This window comes from Choloepus didactylus, chromosome 7 (genome assembly GCF_015220235.1).
Source record: "Choloepus didactylus isolate mChoDid1 chromosome 7, mChoDid1.pri, whole genome shotgun sequence".
NCBI lineage: Eukaryota > Metazoa > Chordata > Mammalia > Pilosa > Megalonychidae > Choloepus > Choloepus didactylus.
The window spans coordinates 62,467,380-62,486,788 of NC_051313.1; the positions used below are offsets into that span (position 1 = coordinate 62,467,380).

Sequence of the window (19,409 nt, forward strand, 5' to 3'; positions counted from 1 at the left end):
TCCCGCCCATTCTGAGTGGGTCTTAATTAGATCACTGCAGCCCTTTAAGAGAGCTCACGGAGAGAAGGAGCTCTGAGAAGGTGAAGAGACATTTTGGAAAGAAGCTAAGAGCTGACACAGACACAATCTCTTCGAGATGCTGGGAGATGCAGACAGGAGGATGTTTGGAGATGCTAAGCTAAGAGATGAAGCCCAGAGTTTGCCCCAGAGAAGCTAAGAGATGACTCCCAGATGCTTAGAGAGAAACACCCCAGGAACATGAAGCAGAAAGCTGAGAGAAGCTCAGACAGACAGAAGCCCAGAGACATTTTGGAGAAAGCCATTTTGAAATGCAACCTGGGAGCAAAGGACCAGCAGCCATCAGCTGAGAGAGTTGTTCGGATGCCACTGGCCTTCATTCAGTGAAGATATTCTCTTGATGTCTTAGTTTGGACACTTTTATGATCTTAGAACTGTAAATCTGTAACCTAATAAATTCCCTTTATAAAAGCCCATCCATTTCTGGTATTTTGCGTAACGGCAGCTTTAGCAAACTGGAACAAACACAAATAATTAACCCAAATGTAAACTATGGTCTACAGTTAATAGTATAATTATAATAATGTTGTTCCATTCTTTGTAACAAAATTAACTAATGAAAAGTGTTAATAATAGAGAAAACTGTCTGTGAGGGAGGGTATATGGGAACTCTGAATTTTCTGCATGATTTTACTGTAAACTCTCAACTTCTGTAATAAAAAATTTTTTAAATTAAAAAATAAAAACAAAACACAAATCAGGGTCCAAAGTGTTCACTTAAGCAAAAGTACCAGAAATAGATTTCCCATCTTCTAATCCTAAAACCTCTGCCTTTTCTACTGATCTGAACCAAGGTTTACTATTACAATGAGATTTTATTCAGCTACCTGAAAATTACCTAAATAGGGTCTTAAAGTATTGCAGAATCAAACAAAATAATTACTAGTTTTAACAAAATTCAGCCTCCCTCACTAAGCATTCTAGTCAGGGATGGATGTCATGCACCTCTAGTACAATGAGTCACAACTGTGGTTACCATTATGTCTGTTATGGGGTCTAGAAACTGCATTTCTTAAAAATTTCACATAACAGTCAAAAGTACAACCTGTTTGTGAAACTGCTTGGAAAGATTTAATTTAGGGGAAAAATCAAATTGCAGATATTTCAACATTTTGCCCTGTTTCAGCACCTATCATTCCTCCTCTATAATGTGCTTATACAAATTCCGTCCATATGAAAGAAATCTTTTTAACTGAAAAAGTTAAAACACAATGAAAAGCTCTGACAGTGGTGCTAAACACATCCCTAGTAATAGCCATTCCTGTGGTCTCTTCCACTGTACCCTGGGAATGTATCTTCTATTAACTTTGGCCATTTTGAAGTCATTACTTCCCTTATTCACTAGGGTTAAAACTACAATAATGTGACAGAACAGGTTTCTGCCCTCTCCAAATATCCAGTAATTTAAATGTCTCCCAAGGAGATTCTTACCTTGTCCATGAAACTATAATCTCTCCTTTCTTTTTTATAACATTCTTTGCAGAAAGGCTCATAGGAGATGTGGTGCGTGTGGCTGACGGATCCTTACTCCCTGGACTTGTCGTTAATTTCACTGCAGGAACCCTTTTGTTACTGGCTTTCTTTTGGAGAGTTTCACCATTCTCACTTGAATTTTGAGTAATTTTCTTGGCCTTTTCCTTACTGGTTAAGTCTGTTTCCTTTTTTTGTTTTTTCTGAGAATGATTTAGATCAGAAAGGTTTTTTCTCTTTTTGTGAGCACTATCCAAAGTCCTAGGCAACTCTGAACTATGAGAATTTGAAGCCGGCTCTGATTTTAAATCATCCTTTTTTACTTCACATGGACTGGAAGAGTCTGTGGTCAAATCAATATAGGATTTCTCAACAACGGATCCCAAAGATCTATTTACCACATGCACCTTTTCTTCCTTACAGTTTTCTTCATCTACACATATCACCTGACACTCCAAATTTTCAACAGCTAAAGAAGGATGGTTACCTTCATTTTTACTCTCACTTGAAGCATCTTGTGTCAAATCAATAAAAGCATCTACAGTATCAGGCTGCAAAGAATCGTCTAATATTCGAGCATTTTGGTTCTGGTTGCCTCCAGAACATTCCAAATGATCAATATTTAAAACTGTTACTTCTATGAGCTCTCCCAAGTTTTTGGTCTCAGTGACCAGATCTTTTGTTAGGTCTATATATGCATTTGGAAGATGATCCTTGACAGATTGTGGAATTTGTTCCATTGGAGGCAATTCTTCATTGCTTTCAGATACTTTTGGTTCCCATGCTTGATGCAACTTGAAACATTCATCAGTCACTTCATCACTACTACCCTCTTTACCTGAGGCATCTTTAAGAAATTCATATATATCAGGAACCTGTGTTTGTATCACAGAGTTTGATTCTTTATCAGTCAATTTACTGCCATCAACATTTTTTATGGAATTTCCCAATTCATCCACAGTTTTAAAAACTGAATTTTGACATAAAATATATTCTTTCTCTGCTGCTTCATCAGCTTCCTTTCCTTCTCTGGGCAAAGATGCCAATGATTCATCAGTCCCCATACTCTGTTTAAGACTAGGGGAGGTAGATGGTGCAGCACGCCGTATTTTCACAATGAAATGATCGTTGGACTTTTCCATTATGACTGCATGCATAGGTAGATTAGGGTGGTACTGAAAGCCTGGAGCAACAGACCGGCTTGTCCATGATGAACAACTTGATTTACTACTTGAATTATCAGACTCCAGAGCTAAATGAATATCTTGCTCAGATGCATCCTCTTCCTCAAGTAAGGCATCTTCACTAAAATGGGCACTAATAACTTCTTCAGGAGTTGAACTAGACAAAACCTCGGGCTTTAAGAAACTGAGATGACCATCTGACTTCAGAGGTGATGGTACTGTTAAAGAGACAGCTAGATCTTCAAGAAGTATCGAAGAAATGCAGGGTTTATTCTTTTCTAAACTACATACATTATCCTTACTTAAAGCTATGTTAGTGGACACTTCAAACATACAACTTTCATCTAACACATCAGGATGAACTGGCAACGAAAGCCCTGAAGACAGAGATGGACCTTTCTCAGATGATAATAATGACCAATTATCATCACTAATCATTTTAGGACTAGGAGAAGCCACTCCTGAAACTAGTTCTTCTGTTGTACAAGCTGGTATAGATTCACACTTCAGAGTCTCTAGTAGCTGTTTCTCCGGAGTCTTCAACTCCCAATCGCTTTTTTCATGACAGTTAACACTGTTGTCTAAAAGATCAGAACCCTGCAACAAACTTTTAAATATTTCACCCATCTGAGCATCACTCACTAAATTAAAAGTAAGGCTAGATGCTTGCTGTTCAGTAAGAATTTCGAAACTACGTTCTGGCTTCAAAGCTGCAGGCTGGGGTGCCTGTGCATCTTCTACAATGCCACTTCCAATTTTTTCTGGCTTTGGGGTGTCTGGACAGTTTAGTGCCAAGGAGTGCTCTTTTGATGGAGAGTTCTTTGTATTATCAAGGCAGGTGTTAAAGCTTTTTTTAATGTCATGCTTTACTGTGCTGATACTGGAGTTACTTTGGTGTTGATGTTTCTCCTCAGACTTTTTACATTCCAGTAAAGACTTACAGTAAAGAGATTCTTCTGATTTTGAGGATTTTACTTCCAGCATTTCTTTGTCAGAGTTCTTCACATTCCCCTCCTGACAATTTGAATACTGAGCTTTCTCTTTACTTTTTTTTTCAAGTTTTCCCTCATCGCTATCACTTCCAAAGTTTATGGAATCACAAAACTTTACTAAAATTTTCTTAAGCTTTGCAAACAAATAATCAAGTTGTTCATCTACAAATTTCCACAATTTTTTTTTCATATCTGGGAGTTGCTGTTGAAATAAACGATCAACAATGCCATTCTTTTTAACTTGCTTAAGTTTAGATTCTATAACATCACAGAGATTCTTCTGTAGAGTAGTCACTGACTTAGAGATTTTTGATAAGTCAAGGTGTTTAATAAGTGATGTAAAATTTAAAATTGCTGACTCAATAATTCTATGAAATTGTATTAATGAGAATTTTACCTTGAATTTCATATAATTTTTCCTTACATGCTTTCTTATTATTCGTAACATGTGCATAACCTCTCGCACAGAAGATGGAACAGCAATAATCTCAACTATTTTCTCCAGACTGGAAGTATTCATTGTTTTATCTTTCTTCCCTGTTTTTGAAGATCTGCTGCATTCACTTGATGTTTTATTCCATTTGCCATTGGTCTGATGGATTTTTACAGAGGATGGTTTCTTATTGTCTTTATCCAAATGCATAGGACTTTTCCGGCTAGTTTTTGAATTCTGTGCTTCAGCAGATGCTCTAGGTTTAACATTTTTTTCAAAACTTTTTTGTGGTTTAGATTTTTCACTGTCACTTATAATTTCTCCTTCTTCTAATTCATCTGAAGATGAACTGTTACACGATTCTGCTTCTGTACATTTGTCAGGTTTGAGACTTGGCTTTTGATTTTCCTTATTGAGATCATCACACAGACTCTTAGAGGTAGAATGAGCTGAGTTTGGTGGAAGCACATCTACGGAAGAAAAATATATTAAAGTCAAATGAACATGAAGTCTTAGTCATTTAGCATTTCAATCCTAAATATGACAAAAAATTAAGCACTAAGACAATTCATTTCCTTAACAGCTTTATTTTTTTAGCAGGATATCAATGCCTACTATTTAGTTCTTGCCACTGGTCTTTACTGATCTTGAAACTTGCTCAGAAGTTATCTGACAACAGTCATAGTTTGGTCATTCAGATAACCACCAACTGTGAGAGTAGTTTACTTCATGTTGGCACCATCACTTACTCTATGCCTCAGTCTGATAACAGCTTTTGTATAAATAATTAAGAATTACCTAAATTTAGAGACTGAAGACTCAATGTACATATCTGGTTAACAATGGGCTAATATGTTAATAAACTGTTATGAATAAAGAAAAAAAAGGGGAAGAATACAAGATGGCTGATTAGGGAGAGGCTAGGCTCACTTTTCTACCAGAAAAGCACCTAGGGGACAGACAGAAATGGTCCGGGAACAACAGTTCTGGGGCTCTGGAGATCAGGGAGAGTGCTGTACTACACTCAGGAAAGTGCAGGACAAAGAGAAAGAGAAGCTGCAGTGAGAGACAGAGTATAAACTTCCTCAGCCCAGCCTCCTGGCACCCACCCCCAACTCTTGGGACAGAAAGCTTCAGGGTGTCTGTCCCTGGTGGGCAGGTGCTGCAGAATGAGAGGGCTGTGGAGCTCCACTTTCCCAAGAATGGAGCAGGACATGGTCTAGCACTGTTCCAGCTTTTGGATGGCAAATTTATACTGCTGGGACCTGTGATTTCAACATGCCTGGCCTGGTGCTGCTAAGCCATTGTCTGGATCTGGAAGAGAGCTAAAAAGAACCTGCCTTTTAAGGGCCGAGAGGTATAGGCTGCCAAAGAATGCAATCTGCTAACAGGTGAGGAAAGTGCACCTCTGGGAAGACACCTAAAAGGCTTTTGGGCGAAGAGGGCCATATGCTAGGCAGACGAGGAAAGCACATCCTTGGTGAGAGGAATTAAAGGCTTTCCGGTGTCCTTACCTGACGCTTTCCCTGGGGCCCTGTGGAACTTGTGTGCATCCCTCCATAGGTCCTTGGCCCAGCCCTGGATGGGTAATATTGATGAACTAGGTGCCAAAGTAGAGCATTAAAACAAAGATAAATCAACAACAAAATCTTCGACAAGAGAGAGAATACAACCTTCAGATTAAAACTCACCAAGATAATCAGGTGCCCAGACATCAGCAAAAAAATTATAAGCCATAATAAGAAGCAGGAAAATATAGCCCAGTCAAAGGAGCAAATAAAAAAATTGGGGGACATACAGAATTTGGAACAACTAATCACATGATGTTGAAACAAATCTCCTAACCAATTCAAGAAGAAGGAGAAAGAGATAAAGGATATTAAGACAGTGGGTGAGAATTTAGAAGAATTTGTAAGCATGCAGAGAAATAAAAGGAATAATAGATGGAATTAAAAATACACTAGATGACGGGAGCCCAGGAGACCCAAGCTTCTGTGAAAGATGGTGGTCAGCTGGGACTGTAGCACAAGCATGACTATATGAAGGAAAAAAAGGAGGGTTTTCCTGAAGATCAGGCGACTAAATCAGAAAAAAACCTAAAGTTTAGTGAAAGAACAGGATACCTTTCCAAAGGTTCCTGGGAGCTACGTAGAGTCCACCCAGTGGGGGAACAGTTTCTCTGACAGCATTTACCACCATGGCTTTATTAACTGTAATGAAATTTTCAGTGTATCGGTTTACATGGATGGAGTATGAATGTGAAGTAGACAAGGATTTTTCTAGCAAATTGAGAATCAATATAGATATTACTGCTGCCATGAAGTGCCAGTATGTTGGAGCAAATGTATTGAATTTAGCAGAAACAAAGGTTGCATCTACTGATGGCCTAGTTTATGAACCAGGAATACTTTATCTTTCACCACAGCAAAAACGATGGCAGCTGATTCAGAAAAGGCTCCAAGAAGAGCATTCTCTTCAAGATGTGATATTTAAAAGTGCTCTTAAAAGTGCATCGACAGCACTTCCACCAAGGAAGGATGACTCATCACAGCCTCCAGATGCATGGAGAATTCATGGTCACCTATATGTCAATAAAGTAGCAGGGAATTTTCACATAACTGTGGGCAAGGCAATTTCAGATCCCAGAGGTCATGCATATCTGGCAGCACTTGTCAACCATGATTCTTACAACTTTTCTCACAGAACAGATCATCTGTCATTTGGAGTTTGTTCTAGGAATTATTAATCCTTTAGATGGAACTGAAAAAACTGCTGTTGATCACAACCAGATGTTTCAATATTTTATTACAGTTCTGCCAACAAAACTCCACACATATAAAATTTCAGCAGATACCGTACCATCAGTTTTCTGTGACAGAAAGGGAGCATATCATTAACCATGCTGCAGACAGCCATGGAGTCTCTGGGATGTTTATGAAATATGATCCCATTCTCTTATGGTGACAGTTACTGAAGAGCATATTTTGTTCTGGCAGTTCTTTATAAGACTCTGTGGTATTGTTGGAGGAATCTTTTCAACAACATGCATGTTATATGAAACTGGAAAATTTATAGTTGAAATAATTTGCTGTTGTTTTAGACCTGGATTCTACAAACCTGTCAATTCTATCCTCTTTGAGGATGGCCACACAGACAACCACTTACCTCTCACAGAAAACAATACACATTGGCACCTCCCAAGAGGAGAAAAACTTTTTTGCCTGAGACAAAAACCTTATTCAGTAACAAAATATTGTGCAATATACTCAAAGAAAGGAAAATATCAATGAGGAGCAGGAAACACATCTATTAAAAAAAAAAGAGAAAAAAAAATACTAAACTGAAAACCCATATATGTTGTTTCTGTTACAAATGTCCTTGAAGAAATTATGCAGCTAATCAGTGATTAAGCCCAACCAGAGTATTGCTTTGAAGATGACCTTTTCTGGTCATCCATGTCAGGTTTGAAGATTAAGCCCAACCAGAGTACTGCTTTGAAGATGACCTTTTCTGGTCATCTTCAAAGCAATGGGCAGTATGGAAATCTAACTTTGCTTCTTAGTGACCAAGAGCCAAAAGGAAGAAAGTCAAACTACATCTAAAGAAAAAGGCATTGATAAGTGTGAATGTTTGCATCCTGTTGTTTTTAAAACATATGAGGTCTCACCATGGAAGTGAGAAGGCAGTGGTATGATATATTTAAGACACTGAAAGAGAAAAACTCTCAGCCGAGAATTCTCTATCCAGCAAAACTGTCCTTCAAAATTGAAGGAGAGTACACGATATTCACAGATAAGCAGAAGCAGAGAGAGTTCGTTAACGAGATCTGCTCTACAAGATACTAAAGGGGTCCTGAAGGCTGAAAGCAAAAGACAAGAGAGAGAGGCTTGGAAGAAGTGTAGAAATGAAGAGCATCCGTAAAGGTAATTAAAAAGGTAAAAAGAGAGGCAAAAATAAGATATGACATATATAAGACAAAGGTTAAAATAGTTGAAGTAAGTACTGCCATTAGAGTAATAACATTGAATGCTAGTGGATTAAATTCCCCCATCAAAAGACACAGAGTGGCAGAATGGATAAAAAATACAAACTATCTACACACGTTGTCTACAAGAAACTCATTTTGGACCCCAGGAAACAAATAGGCTTATAATGAAAGGCTGGAAAAAGATATTCCACACAAACAGTATCCAAAAAAGAAGTTGGGGTAGCTATACAGATATTGGACAAAATAGACTTAAATGCAAAGCTGTTACATAAGACTAAGAAAGACATTATATATTAATAAAAGGGGCAATCCAGCAAGAAGAAATTTTATATCTATCTATATATCTATATCTACACCTATATCTATTTCTATATATACATGCACCTAACCAGTGTGCCTCCAAATACATGAGGCAAACACTAACAAAACTGAAGGGAGAAACAGACACCTCTACAATAAGAGTTGGAGACTTCAATACACCACTTACATTAATAGGTAGAACATCTAGACAGAGAATCAATAAGTAAACAGAGAACTTGAACAATACGATAAATGAACTAGACCTAACATATATTCAGAATATTGTACCCCAAAACAGCAAGATGTAGATACTTCTTAAGTAATCATGGATCAGCATCCAGGAGAGACCACATGTTGGGTCACAAAACAGGTCTCAATAAATTTAAAAAGACAAATTATATGAAGCACCTTCTCTGATTGTAATGGAATGAAGCTGGAAATGAACAACGGGCAGAGGACCGGAAAAGGCACAAATATATGGAGGTTAGTTAACAAACTCCTAAACAATTAGTGGGTCAAAGAAAAAGAACAAATTCAAGAGAAAGTAGAAAATATGTTGAGTCGAAAGAAAACAAGAACACAACATATCAAAATTTATGGAATGCAGCAAAAGCAGTACCGAAAGGGAAATTTATAGCACTAAACACCTACATTAAAAAGGAAGAAAGAGCTAAAATCAAAGAACTAACTACACACCTGGAAGAACTAAAAAAAAGAAAAGCAAACCAACCCCAAAGCAAGCAGAAGGAAAGAAATAACAAAGATTATAGCAGACGTAAATGAAATTGAGAACAAAAGAACAGAGAAAATCAACAAAACCAAAAGTAAGTTCTTGGACAAATCACAAAATTAACAAGCCCTTAGCTAAACTAACAAAGAAAAAGAGAAGATGCAAATAAATAAAATCAGAAAGGAGAAGAAGGGCATTAGTACTGATCCCACAGAAGTAAAAAACATAAGAGGATACTATGAACAACTGTCCATCAGCAAACCAAACAACTTAAATGAAATGGATGATTTTGTGGAAACACATTAACAACCTACACTGACCCCAGAAGAAAAAGAAGACCTCAACAAACCAATCACAAGTAAAGATACTGAAACAGCCATCAAAAACCTTTTAGGACCATATGGCTTCACAGGTAACTTCTACCAATCATTCCAAGAAGAAGTAATACCAATGCGCTCAAACTTTTCCAAAAAATCAAGAGAAAGGAATGCTACTGTGCTGGTTTGTATATATTATGTCCCCCAGAAAAAGCCATATTCTTTAATGCAATCTTATAGGGGCAGACATAATAGCGTTGATTAGGCAGGAACCTTCTTTTCCATGGAGATGTGACCCATTCAACTGTGAGTGACACCTTTGATTAGGGTGTGACCTCCTGATTGAATGTTTCCATGGAAATGTGGGCTCACCCATTCAGGGTGGGTCTTGATTAGTCCACTGGAGTACTACAAAAAGAGCTCACAAACACAGGGACCTGAGAGCAACTGAGAGTGACATTTTGAAGAGGAGCTGCAGCTAAGAGAGGACAAAATACCCCAAGAGCAACATTTTGGAGAACGCCATTTTGAAATGCAACATGGGAACAAGCAGAAGCCAGCCACATGCCTTCCCAACTAACAGAGGTTTTTTTGGATGCCAATGGCCTTTCACCAGTGAAGGTACCCTATTTTTGATGCCTTACCTTGGACACTTTATGGCCTGAAGACTGTAACTTTGTAACCAAATAAACTCCCTTTATAAAAGCCAATTCATTTCTGGTATTCTGCAAAACGGCAGCATTAGCAAACCGGAACAGCTAACTAACTCATTCTATGAAGCCAACATCACCCTACTATCAAAGCCAGATAAAGGTACTACAAGAGAGGAAAATTACAGACCAATTTCTCTAATGAATATAGATGCAAAAATTCTCAACAAAATACCTGCAAATTGAATCCAACAGGACATTAAAATAATTATCTACCATGATCAAGTGGGTTTTATTCCAGGTATGCAAGGGTGGTTCAAAACAAGAAAATAAATTAATGTAATACACCACATTAACAAATTGAAGGAGAAGAAACACACAATCATCTTGATTGCTGCGGAAAAGTCATTTGACAAAATCGGGCATCTTTTTCTTGATAAAAACACTTCGAAAGATAGGAATAGAAGGACACTTTCTGAATGTGATAAAGAGCACATACAAAAAAACCCACAGTTAATGTTGTACTCAATGATGAAAGACTGAAAGCTTTCCCATTGAGATTGGAACAAGACAAGAATGCCCAATGTCACCACTGTTATTCAACATGGTGTTATAAGTTCTAGTTGGAGCAGTTAGGCAAGAAAAAGAAATAAAAAGCATCCAAATTGGAAAGGAAGAAGTAAAACTTCCACTATTTGCAGATGATATAATCCTATATATATAGGAAGTCCCAAAAAATCTACAACAAAGCTTCTAGAGCTAATAAACAAATTCAGCAAAGTGGTGGGACACAAGATCAACATGTGAAAATCAGTAGTTTCTATACACTAGTTATGAGCTAATCTGAGAAAGAAATCAGGAAAAAAAAAAACTGCATTTACAATAGCAACTGAAAGAATAAAATATCTAGGAATAAACTTAACCAAGGATGTAAAGGACCTGTATACAGAATAATACCAAGTATTGCTTAAAAAAAAAAAAAAAAAAAAAAAAAAAGAACTAAATAAATGGAAGGACATTCTGTGTTCATGGACTGGAATACTAAATATTAAGATGTCACTTCTACCCAAACTAATCTACAGATCAACTCAATTCCAATCAAAATTCCAACAGCATCCTGTGTAGAAATGGAGAAGCCAATTATCAAACTTCTTTGGAAAGGCAAGAAGCCCCGAATAGCCAAAAACATCTTGAAAAAGGAAAATAAGTTGGAGGACTCTTGCTTCCTGATTTTAAAGCATATTACAAAGCTATAGTGGTAAAAACAGCATAAAGAGAGACACATTGACCAAAAGGAACTGAATTGAGAATTCAGAACTAGACCTTCACATCTATGGTTAATTATTTTTGACAAGCACACCCAACTGGGACAGAGCTATATTTTCATTAAATGGAGTTGGGAAAACTGGATATCCACATGCAAAAGAATGAAAAAGGACCCCTATCTCACTTCTTATACAAAAATTAACTCAAAATGGATCGAAGACCTAAATATAAAAGCCAGAATTATAAAACTCCTAGAAGAAAATGTAGGAAGCATATTCAAGATCTTGTGGTAGGAGGTGGTTTATTAGACCTTATATCCAAAGCAAGAGCAACGAAAGAAAAATTAGAAAAATGGGACCCTCCTCAAAATGGAATACTTTTATGCCTCAAAGGATTTTAACAAGAGAGTGAAAAAGCAGCCTAATCAATGGGGGAAATATCTGGAAACCACATGTCTGATACGGATTTAATATCCAGGATATATAAAGAGATCCTACAACTCAATGGTAAAAAGAGAAACAATCCAATTTAAAAATGGGCAAAAGACTCGAACAGATATTTTTCCAAAGAAGAAATACAAATGGCTAAAATGCACATGAAAAGATGCTCAACATCACTAGCTATTAGGGAAATGCAAATTAAAACTACAATGAGATATTTCGCATCTACTAGAACAGCCACTATATAAAAAACAGAAAATGACAAGGGAGAGGAAGTGGAGAAACAGGAACACTCATTCACTCCTGGGAGAAATGTAAACTGGGGCAATCACTGTGAAAGACAGTTTGACTGTTCCTCTGGAAGCTAATTATAGAATTGCCATATGATCTGGCAATTCCTGTACTAGATATATACTCAGAAGAACTGAAGGCAGAGACTCTAACAGACATTTGCACACCAATCTTCATAGAGGCATTATTCACAACTGCCAAAAGATGGAAACAAGCCAGGTGTCCATCAACTGATGGATAAACAAAATGTGGTATATACATATGATGGAGTACTATTCAGCTGTAAGAAGAAATGAAATCTTGATGCATGTGATAACATGAATGAACCTTGAAGACATTATACTGAGTAAATTAAGTCAGACACAAAAGGACAAATATTGTATGACCTCACTAATATGACTAAATATAACTAGCAAACTCGTGGTGTTAATAATCTAGAACATGGGTCAAAAGAAGACAGGATGAGGGCGGAGAATGGGGAGCTGATGCTTAGTTTGGGCAAAATTTATAATAAAGGTTGACTGTAAATGTTTGGAAATGGATAGAGGTGATGATAGCACATTATAGTGAGTGTAATTAACAGTTATGATATGTCGATGCAATTGTGGTTGAAAGGGGAAGTTTAGGGTCATGTATGTCACTAGAAGGAAAGTCAAAGGATGAAACATGGGTCTGTATAGTGAACATCCACATAGTGAACCCTCTTGCGGATGAAAATGTTCTATAACTGATTGTGATGGTAAAAGCACAGATTGTGATAATGAAAGCACAACTCTATGAATATACCAAAAGACACTGATTGTAAACTTTAGATGGATTGTATGGTATGTGAGTTTATCTCAATAAAACTGCTAACTTTAAAAAAAAGAAAAGGCACTTTGTGTTGTTTATGTATTTTACATTCTCACAAAAAGATAAGTTACAGAAAATAATATAAACTATTACCTTTATGACTGTTGTTATATAACGGAACTTGGGACGGGCTTTCCATTCTACGAACTTTTGCTACAGGTCTCACTGGACTATTCAGAGGACTGATGGCTTCTGGAATAGGTCTCAGGTGATTAAGGTCAATGCTCAGAACTGAGTTATCATCATCATGATATACTGAGTTTGTTTCACCAATTTCAATTCCGTGGTCCATTAACTCAGTCTGAAGTGAAGATTCTAGAGTCTCTTTAGGTAAGCAAGGTTCCAAAGGACAAGACTTATTCTTAACAAGCGGGGTATCCACAAGAGAAGGCTCAAATTTTGGGTTACCATCTGCTGAAAGGATTATTGGCAAAATGCCAGTTTCTTCAATTGCAGGCTGCAAAACACTTTCACTGGATTCAGTCACTTTCATTGAAAAAGCCACCTTTGTTTCCCCACCTTCAGAAAAACCATAAGAATTCAAACCATCATTTCGTTTGGTAGCCAAGTCCAAGCCAAAGCTTTGGGAAATGTCTGTTTGTAGTAAGTCCATTACTATAGGAGCTGCGGTTGCACCATTAATAGTTTGTTTCGTTTCTGTTGATGATGGAAACAAAGATTCCATATGTTCCATTTCCATAGATGCTGAGAAGGAAGTCACTTTATCACAAAGGGAAACCTCACAGTGCATAGTATTCTCAATAGATTTAACTAACAAACTATTTTCCTCTTTGATTTTGCTTTCTGGAATACTGATCCTGAGTTCAGATGCTGCTGGAAGAGCATCTTTTGGTTCCAGTAACTTTGGTTCAGTTTCCTCTGTGATATGTTCATTGACAGATGGAAGACATGTCACTGTTTTAGCCTGCACCAAGGACTCCAAATCACATATGCCACTGGGTTTGGGAGCATCAGTTATTTTATGCTGATTATCTTGAGAAATCGGCTGCTTTTTAGCAGGAGAAAGAGTTAAGTTTAATTTTTCCATAAAACTCAACTTTAAGTCTTTGTTTTTTGTTTCATTTGGACCACTCTCAGCTTTCATTGGAAGTTCCTTATTATCTGCATTTTCAGAAACTTCATTTTTGGAGACTCCACCTTTATCATTTTTTGGGTCAGTGTGTCTATTCAAATCAATAGTGGTTTTCTTAGTTTCTCTGTTAGTCTGCAAACGTTCTGTGGGTGTTTTCTTTTCATTTCTCATATGCCTGTTTTCTTCTTTGCTTTCTCGTTCTCTTTTCCTTTTTTCTTCAGTTCTATGCCTTTCTGCTTTTAAAGATGTATTTTCCCATTGGTGTTTATCATCAACTTCCTTGGAATCAATGTGTTTGTGAGATCTACCGCTTGTAAGAGATGATGGCACTCTTCCATCTTGAAAACTATGATTACTTACACCTCTATCTCTTTTACACTCTTCCCTTCCTCTTCTCTCTTCTAGATGATATTTGCTTGCATTATGAAAAGATTTTGTTATTTCATTCCTGGAATGAGGAAGCGATGCGCGTTCAGGTCTTCTCCAATGATCCTGGTCCTTTACTGCCGATTTAGGTTTTTGGTCAACCTTACTTTCTTCTCTGTCTTGTGATTTTTCTTTTCTATTTATATTTTGTGATCTTTCACCTTGTCTTTCTAGTCTTTTGTCACTTTGAGATTCTACTCGAGTGTGTGACCTTTCTCTAGAGGTCTCTTTCTCCCAAGAACTAATACGTTCACTTTTATAATCTGAATCTGTGTTACTTTTAAATTTGGAATTTTTACTTTCAGCCTTTGGTTCACCTTTACCATATTTCTCAGGACGCCCCTGTAGCCTTTGACTAGCTTCGATATTCCTCATTTCACCATCACCACAACTAGTACTAAAGTCTTTTCGTATTCTATCAATTCCTCTACTATACTGACTATGTCTAATATCTTTTCTCCCTCTTCTATTATCCTCTTTTGAGCTACTCTCACCAACCTGATGGGAACGTGACCAAGTGCCGTTGGTGCACTGTCTTTCGAAAGATGATGGCAAATATGAAGTGCTCCTTTTTTCAGAATGTGATTTTCCTTCCTTATCCAGGTTTGGTGAAGTGCTACGATGTGTATCTTTAGAAGCATCACTTTTCACTCTGTGATCAGTCTTGGAACAATCATCCAAATTTGGAGATCTGGATTTAAGATCTTTTGCTTTAATTGTATCTGATGTCCTTGCAGTTTTATGATTATTTCGAAAATGTGGAAACTCAGACAATCTATTGAGAAACAGAAATTTAAAAAAAGAACAATTATTGATATTTAAATAATATTCCACTTATATTTACATGTGACACTTTAAAGCTGGGGGTATACATGACAAAAACAATTTTACCTTGTATACACAAGTAAGTGATAAGTGATTTTATACACTTCTAGCTAAATGGACCAATTTTCAAATACAGGAACTCATTCACTTGCTTTGTTCAAAGGAAATCTAGAAGACTTTAAGTTCTATCCCTATCAGTTCTCTGTAAAGATTTTGTATGATTTTTCCAAACGTCCTGTAAGTCTAAAATTATTTCAAAATACAAAGTTTTTTTTTTTTTTTAAATCTTAAAGTCTAAGTTTTAAGGTTTTATATTAGTATTTCAGGAAACTGGCAGATTTCCAAGTAATAAACTACAAATAGCTCATATTAGGTTTTTATAAGAATATAAATATCAACATCTTCCTGAACTTCCATAACTTCCCCAAATATCCATATTAATCATTACTAAAACTGCAAAGACCCAAAACTTACAAAATCCAAAGAAAATCAATTAGTCTTAGGTATAAATTTTAAAAGAGAAGCTAAAGAAACTTATTAAGTTTACTCCAGCATAAAACCTACTTTAATTAGATAAAGCTAAGTAGTATGTGTATTCTAGAGTGACAATGCTATCATTTAAAAAACTATTGCCATTGTTATGGTACATTAAAGACAATAGACAAAACTGCCAGAATCAAAATTGTTTTTTATGTTAGGGCCATACCTGAGCACAATCCATCATGAAAACACAGGTAATTAATTCCTTCCTGTGTATGGTTCTTTCTGTTACAAAGTATTATAAGTTCATATCCAAATTTTAAAAACACATACCCTTTGATCTGGCAATTCTACTTTTAAGACGCCCTCAGAGAAACACATGTAAAAAGGTACGCACAAGGATATCTTGGTAATATTAGCTTTAAAAAGGCTGCACTCAATATCATATCCCTCAAGATGAAATTCAGTAATTACTCAGCATTAACTATAATATGCTCTTGTCTACCTCCACTACCCCAATAAAAGAACTTGCATCTTATCAAGTCTCTAAACTTACCACCAGTTTACAAGAAATACATGGGATAGAGGAAAAAGTCAAATGATGCTGCAAGGAAACAACCAGCCAAATTCACAAAGCAGTATGCATAGTCTACAAGACAAATGACTTGGTTACTGCAGTAAATCATTAGCATAAAAAAGGAGTGAGGGCTGGGAAGTTGGGCAATAGAGCACATAAGAGACATACAACCTAAGGCAATGTATGGACCTCATACGGATTCTGACTCAAACAACTGTTAGAAGGTATCTTCGAGATAATTGTGGGAATGTGAATGCAAAAAGTACTAATCATAAAAGAAAAAAACCTGATAAAGAGAATTTCTCTAAAACCAAAATACATAATAAAGAGTGTGAAAGGCAAGCCACAGAATGGGAGATGAGATTTCTGATACATTTATCCAACAAAAGATACATATTCAACAAAGGACTTGTATATGTGATATACATATTTATTAAATTAATAGTTACTAAAACATACTTCTAGTCCACTGAGCTGATAACATTAGTATACATCTATACTATAAAAAATATTACCATTAAAAATTTTATATTAAAATATACTTTCACATTAGTCACTTTCCAGAATTTATCCTCTTAAATTTCATTTACTTTATATTTATATTATTTCCATTTTTCTACAAATCAAACAAGAAATTTTAACCAAATGATAAACCTCTTCCATTAATACTAGGAATAGTTCACAATATTTGACAAATGTTCTGCTGACAGAACATTCATTACATAATGCATAATTATGTCAAACAATCAAAGGACCTAACTCCCATTATTTATGCACCTAGTTTCTATTTTCAACTTGTATAACCATCATGGCCCCTTCTCCAAAAGACTGAAAAATACATATAATTTCCCCACTAATTCAAGAACCAACTTTAAATGTATACAACCACCTTTCTTTTAAAAGGGTCTAAAGTGGAAACTTGCTCTATAATGCCATATGGTCTACACCATGGGATCGTCTTCATTCAATTTTCAATCATGTATTATGTATCTACTACGTGCCATACATCGTGTTAGGTGCTTGATAAAATTGCAAGGACACACAGACATGGTCCCAACTCTCATGAAGCTTACAGTCTAGTGAAAGAAAAATACAATAATCAAATAATCCATTCATGATTTGAAAAATTACAAGTATACATGCAACTATGAAAATGAGATTTGACTTAGTCAGGGAGATCAGATTATGTACTTCCTGTGATAAAGATGCTTAAGTCAAGACCTGAAAGATGAGAAGGTATTTAACAGGTGAAGGAGGGGAGCATTCCAGGCAATGGAAATAGTGCATGTAAAGGCAAGGCACATGGTCCACCCAAGGAACTGTAAGAATGCCACAGCTATGCTAGACTTGTGATACCTAGGGCAAAGGTAAACATTCAAAGCAAGGCTGGTATGCTAGTCTGAATCTATTATGTACCACAGAAAAGCCTATGTTCCTTTTTTTTAAAATTCAGTTTAAAAAGAAATTAAAATAAGAAAAGTTAAAGTAAAAAAAGAACACCCAAAGCATTCCACCCCCCCATCATCCCACCCTATTTTTCATGTAGTTTTTGTCCCCATTTTTCTACTCATCTGTCCGTACACTGGATAAAGTGAGTGAGCCATAAGGTTTTCACAATCACGCAGTCACACCATGTAAGCTACATAGTTTGGTAACCATCTTCAAGAATCAAAAGCCTATGTTCTTTCTATCCAATCTTGTGGGGACAGACCTCTTGTAGAGTGGGACCTTTTGATTAGGTTGTTTCCATGGAGATGTGACCCCCACCCATTCAAGGTGTGTCCTAATCCCCTTGCTAGAGTCCTCTATGAGAGATAAAAGGCAGAGAAATTTTGAAGAGAGCTCAGAGATGCTTAGAAAGAAAATGCCCTGGGATAAGCAAGGACCCACAATAAGAAGCTAAGACAGAACCTCAGAGACATTTTGGAGAAGCCACAGAAACCAGAGGTAAACCCAGAAGAGGATCAGCAGACTCCGGCCATACACCTTCCCATGTGACAGAGGAACCCCAAATGCTAATGGCCTTTCTTCAGAGAAGGTATTGTCCTGTTGATGCCTTAACTGGGACATTTTCATGGACTTAGAACAGTAAATTTCTGAACTAATAAATCCCCTTATTATGAAAGCCAAACCATATCTGGTATATTGCATTCCAGCAGCTATAGCAAACCGAAAAAGCTTGACAAGGAGTTTGAAACCATATTGTAAAAGAGCCTTATGGGCCAAGTTAAGATGTATGGTCTTTTAGCCCAAGGATAATTACTGAAAAGCCAATTGATGTGTTTTAATCAAGAAAGGGGGCAGGGAGAGTGTGAAATGTCCAGACCTGGGCTTCAGAAGGTATTCTATGGCTGATATATTATAAGAAATCAGATGCTGGAGAGGACAAGAATGGGTGCAGATACTAGCAGAGCCTACTACGAGTTCAGATGAGAATTGATGGACCTAGGGAAGAGGTAGTGATGGTAGAAATGAAGAGAAATGGTTGATATGAAAGAGTATAAACATATAAAAATCAACAGGACATGGTGATGAATTGGATCTGACAGATGACTAAGAGGTTATGAGATGGTAACTGTCATTACTTCAAATGGCATTAAGTGAAGTGCAGGTTTTTACAAGCTGGTGAACACTGACAAACAGAGTAACTATTTGATTTATTGCCTAAACCAGGACACTTTTGAGAGTAGAAGAGTATGCTATTAATAATTACACAAATATTGCTGGATAAACTGTGGCACACAGTCATCCTGCATAGAAGTTGTCAATGACAGTTGTCTTAACTGGGACATTTTCATGGACTTAGAACAGTAAGTAAATAAATCAAATAGTTACTCTGTTCCCAGGTCTCTGGCTTATACTAACTAAATAAATGATGGTGCAGTCCACTGAGCAAGGGAACAAGGGAAGAGGTTTGATCATGAATTCAATTTTGGATGAGGTAATTTTGAAGAACCTTTAAGGACATGCACTAAGGGAGCTTACATCAAAAGAAAATAACTAACAGTGAAGGGAAA

General features: G+C 36.6%; 1 protein-coding gene and 1 pseudogene across 5 annotated transcripts in view; one reads left to right on the forward strand and one right to left on the reverse strand.

Moving 5' to 3' along the window:
• The window catches only part of CASP8AP2 (caspase 8 associated protein 2), a 72,760-nt gene that overhangs the window by 17,753 nt on the left and 35,598 nt on the right, over nucleotides 1–19,409 (reverse strand). For all 5 annotated transcript variants that reach the window (XM_037844094.1, XM_037844095.1, XM_037844096.1 and 2 more), the window contains 2 exons: nucleotides 13,085–15,285; nucleotides 1,510–4,627 (listed from right to left, as the gene is read on the reverse strand). In XM_037844094.1, the coding sequence (XP_037700022.1) occupies nucleotides 1,510–4,627; nucleotides 13,085–15,285 (5,319 nt within the window). The remainder of the gene's footprint in view (nucleotides 1–1,509; nucleotides 4,628–13,084; nucleotides 15,286–19,409) is intronic.
• LOC119539596 lies at nucleotides 5,124–7,447 on the forward strand (annotated as a pseudogene).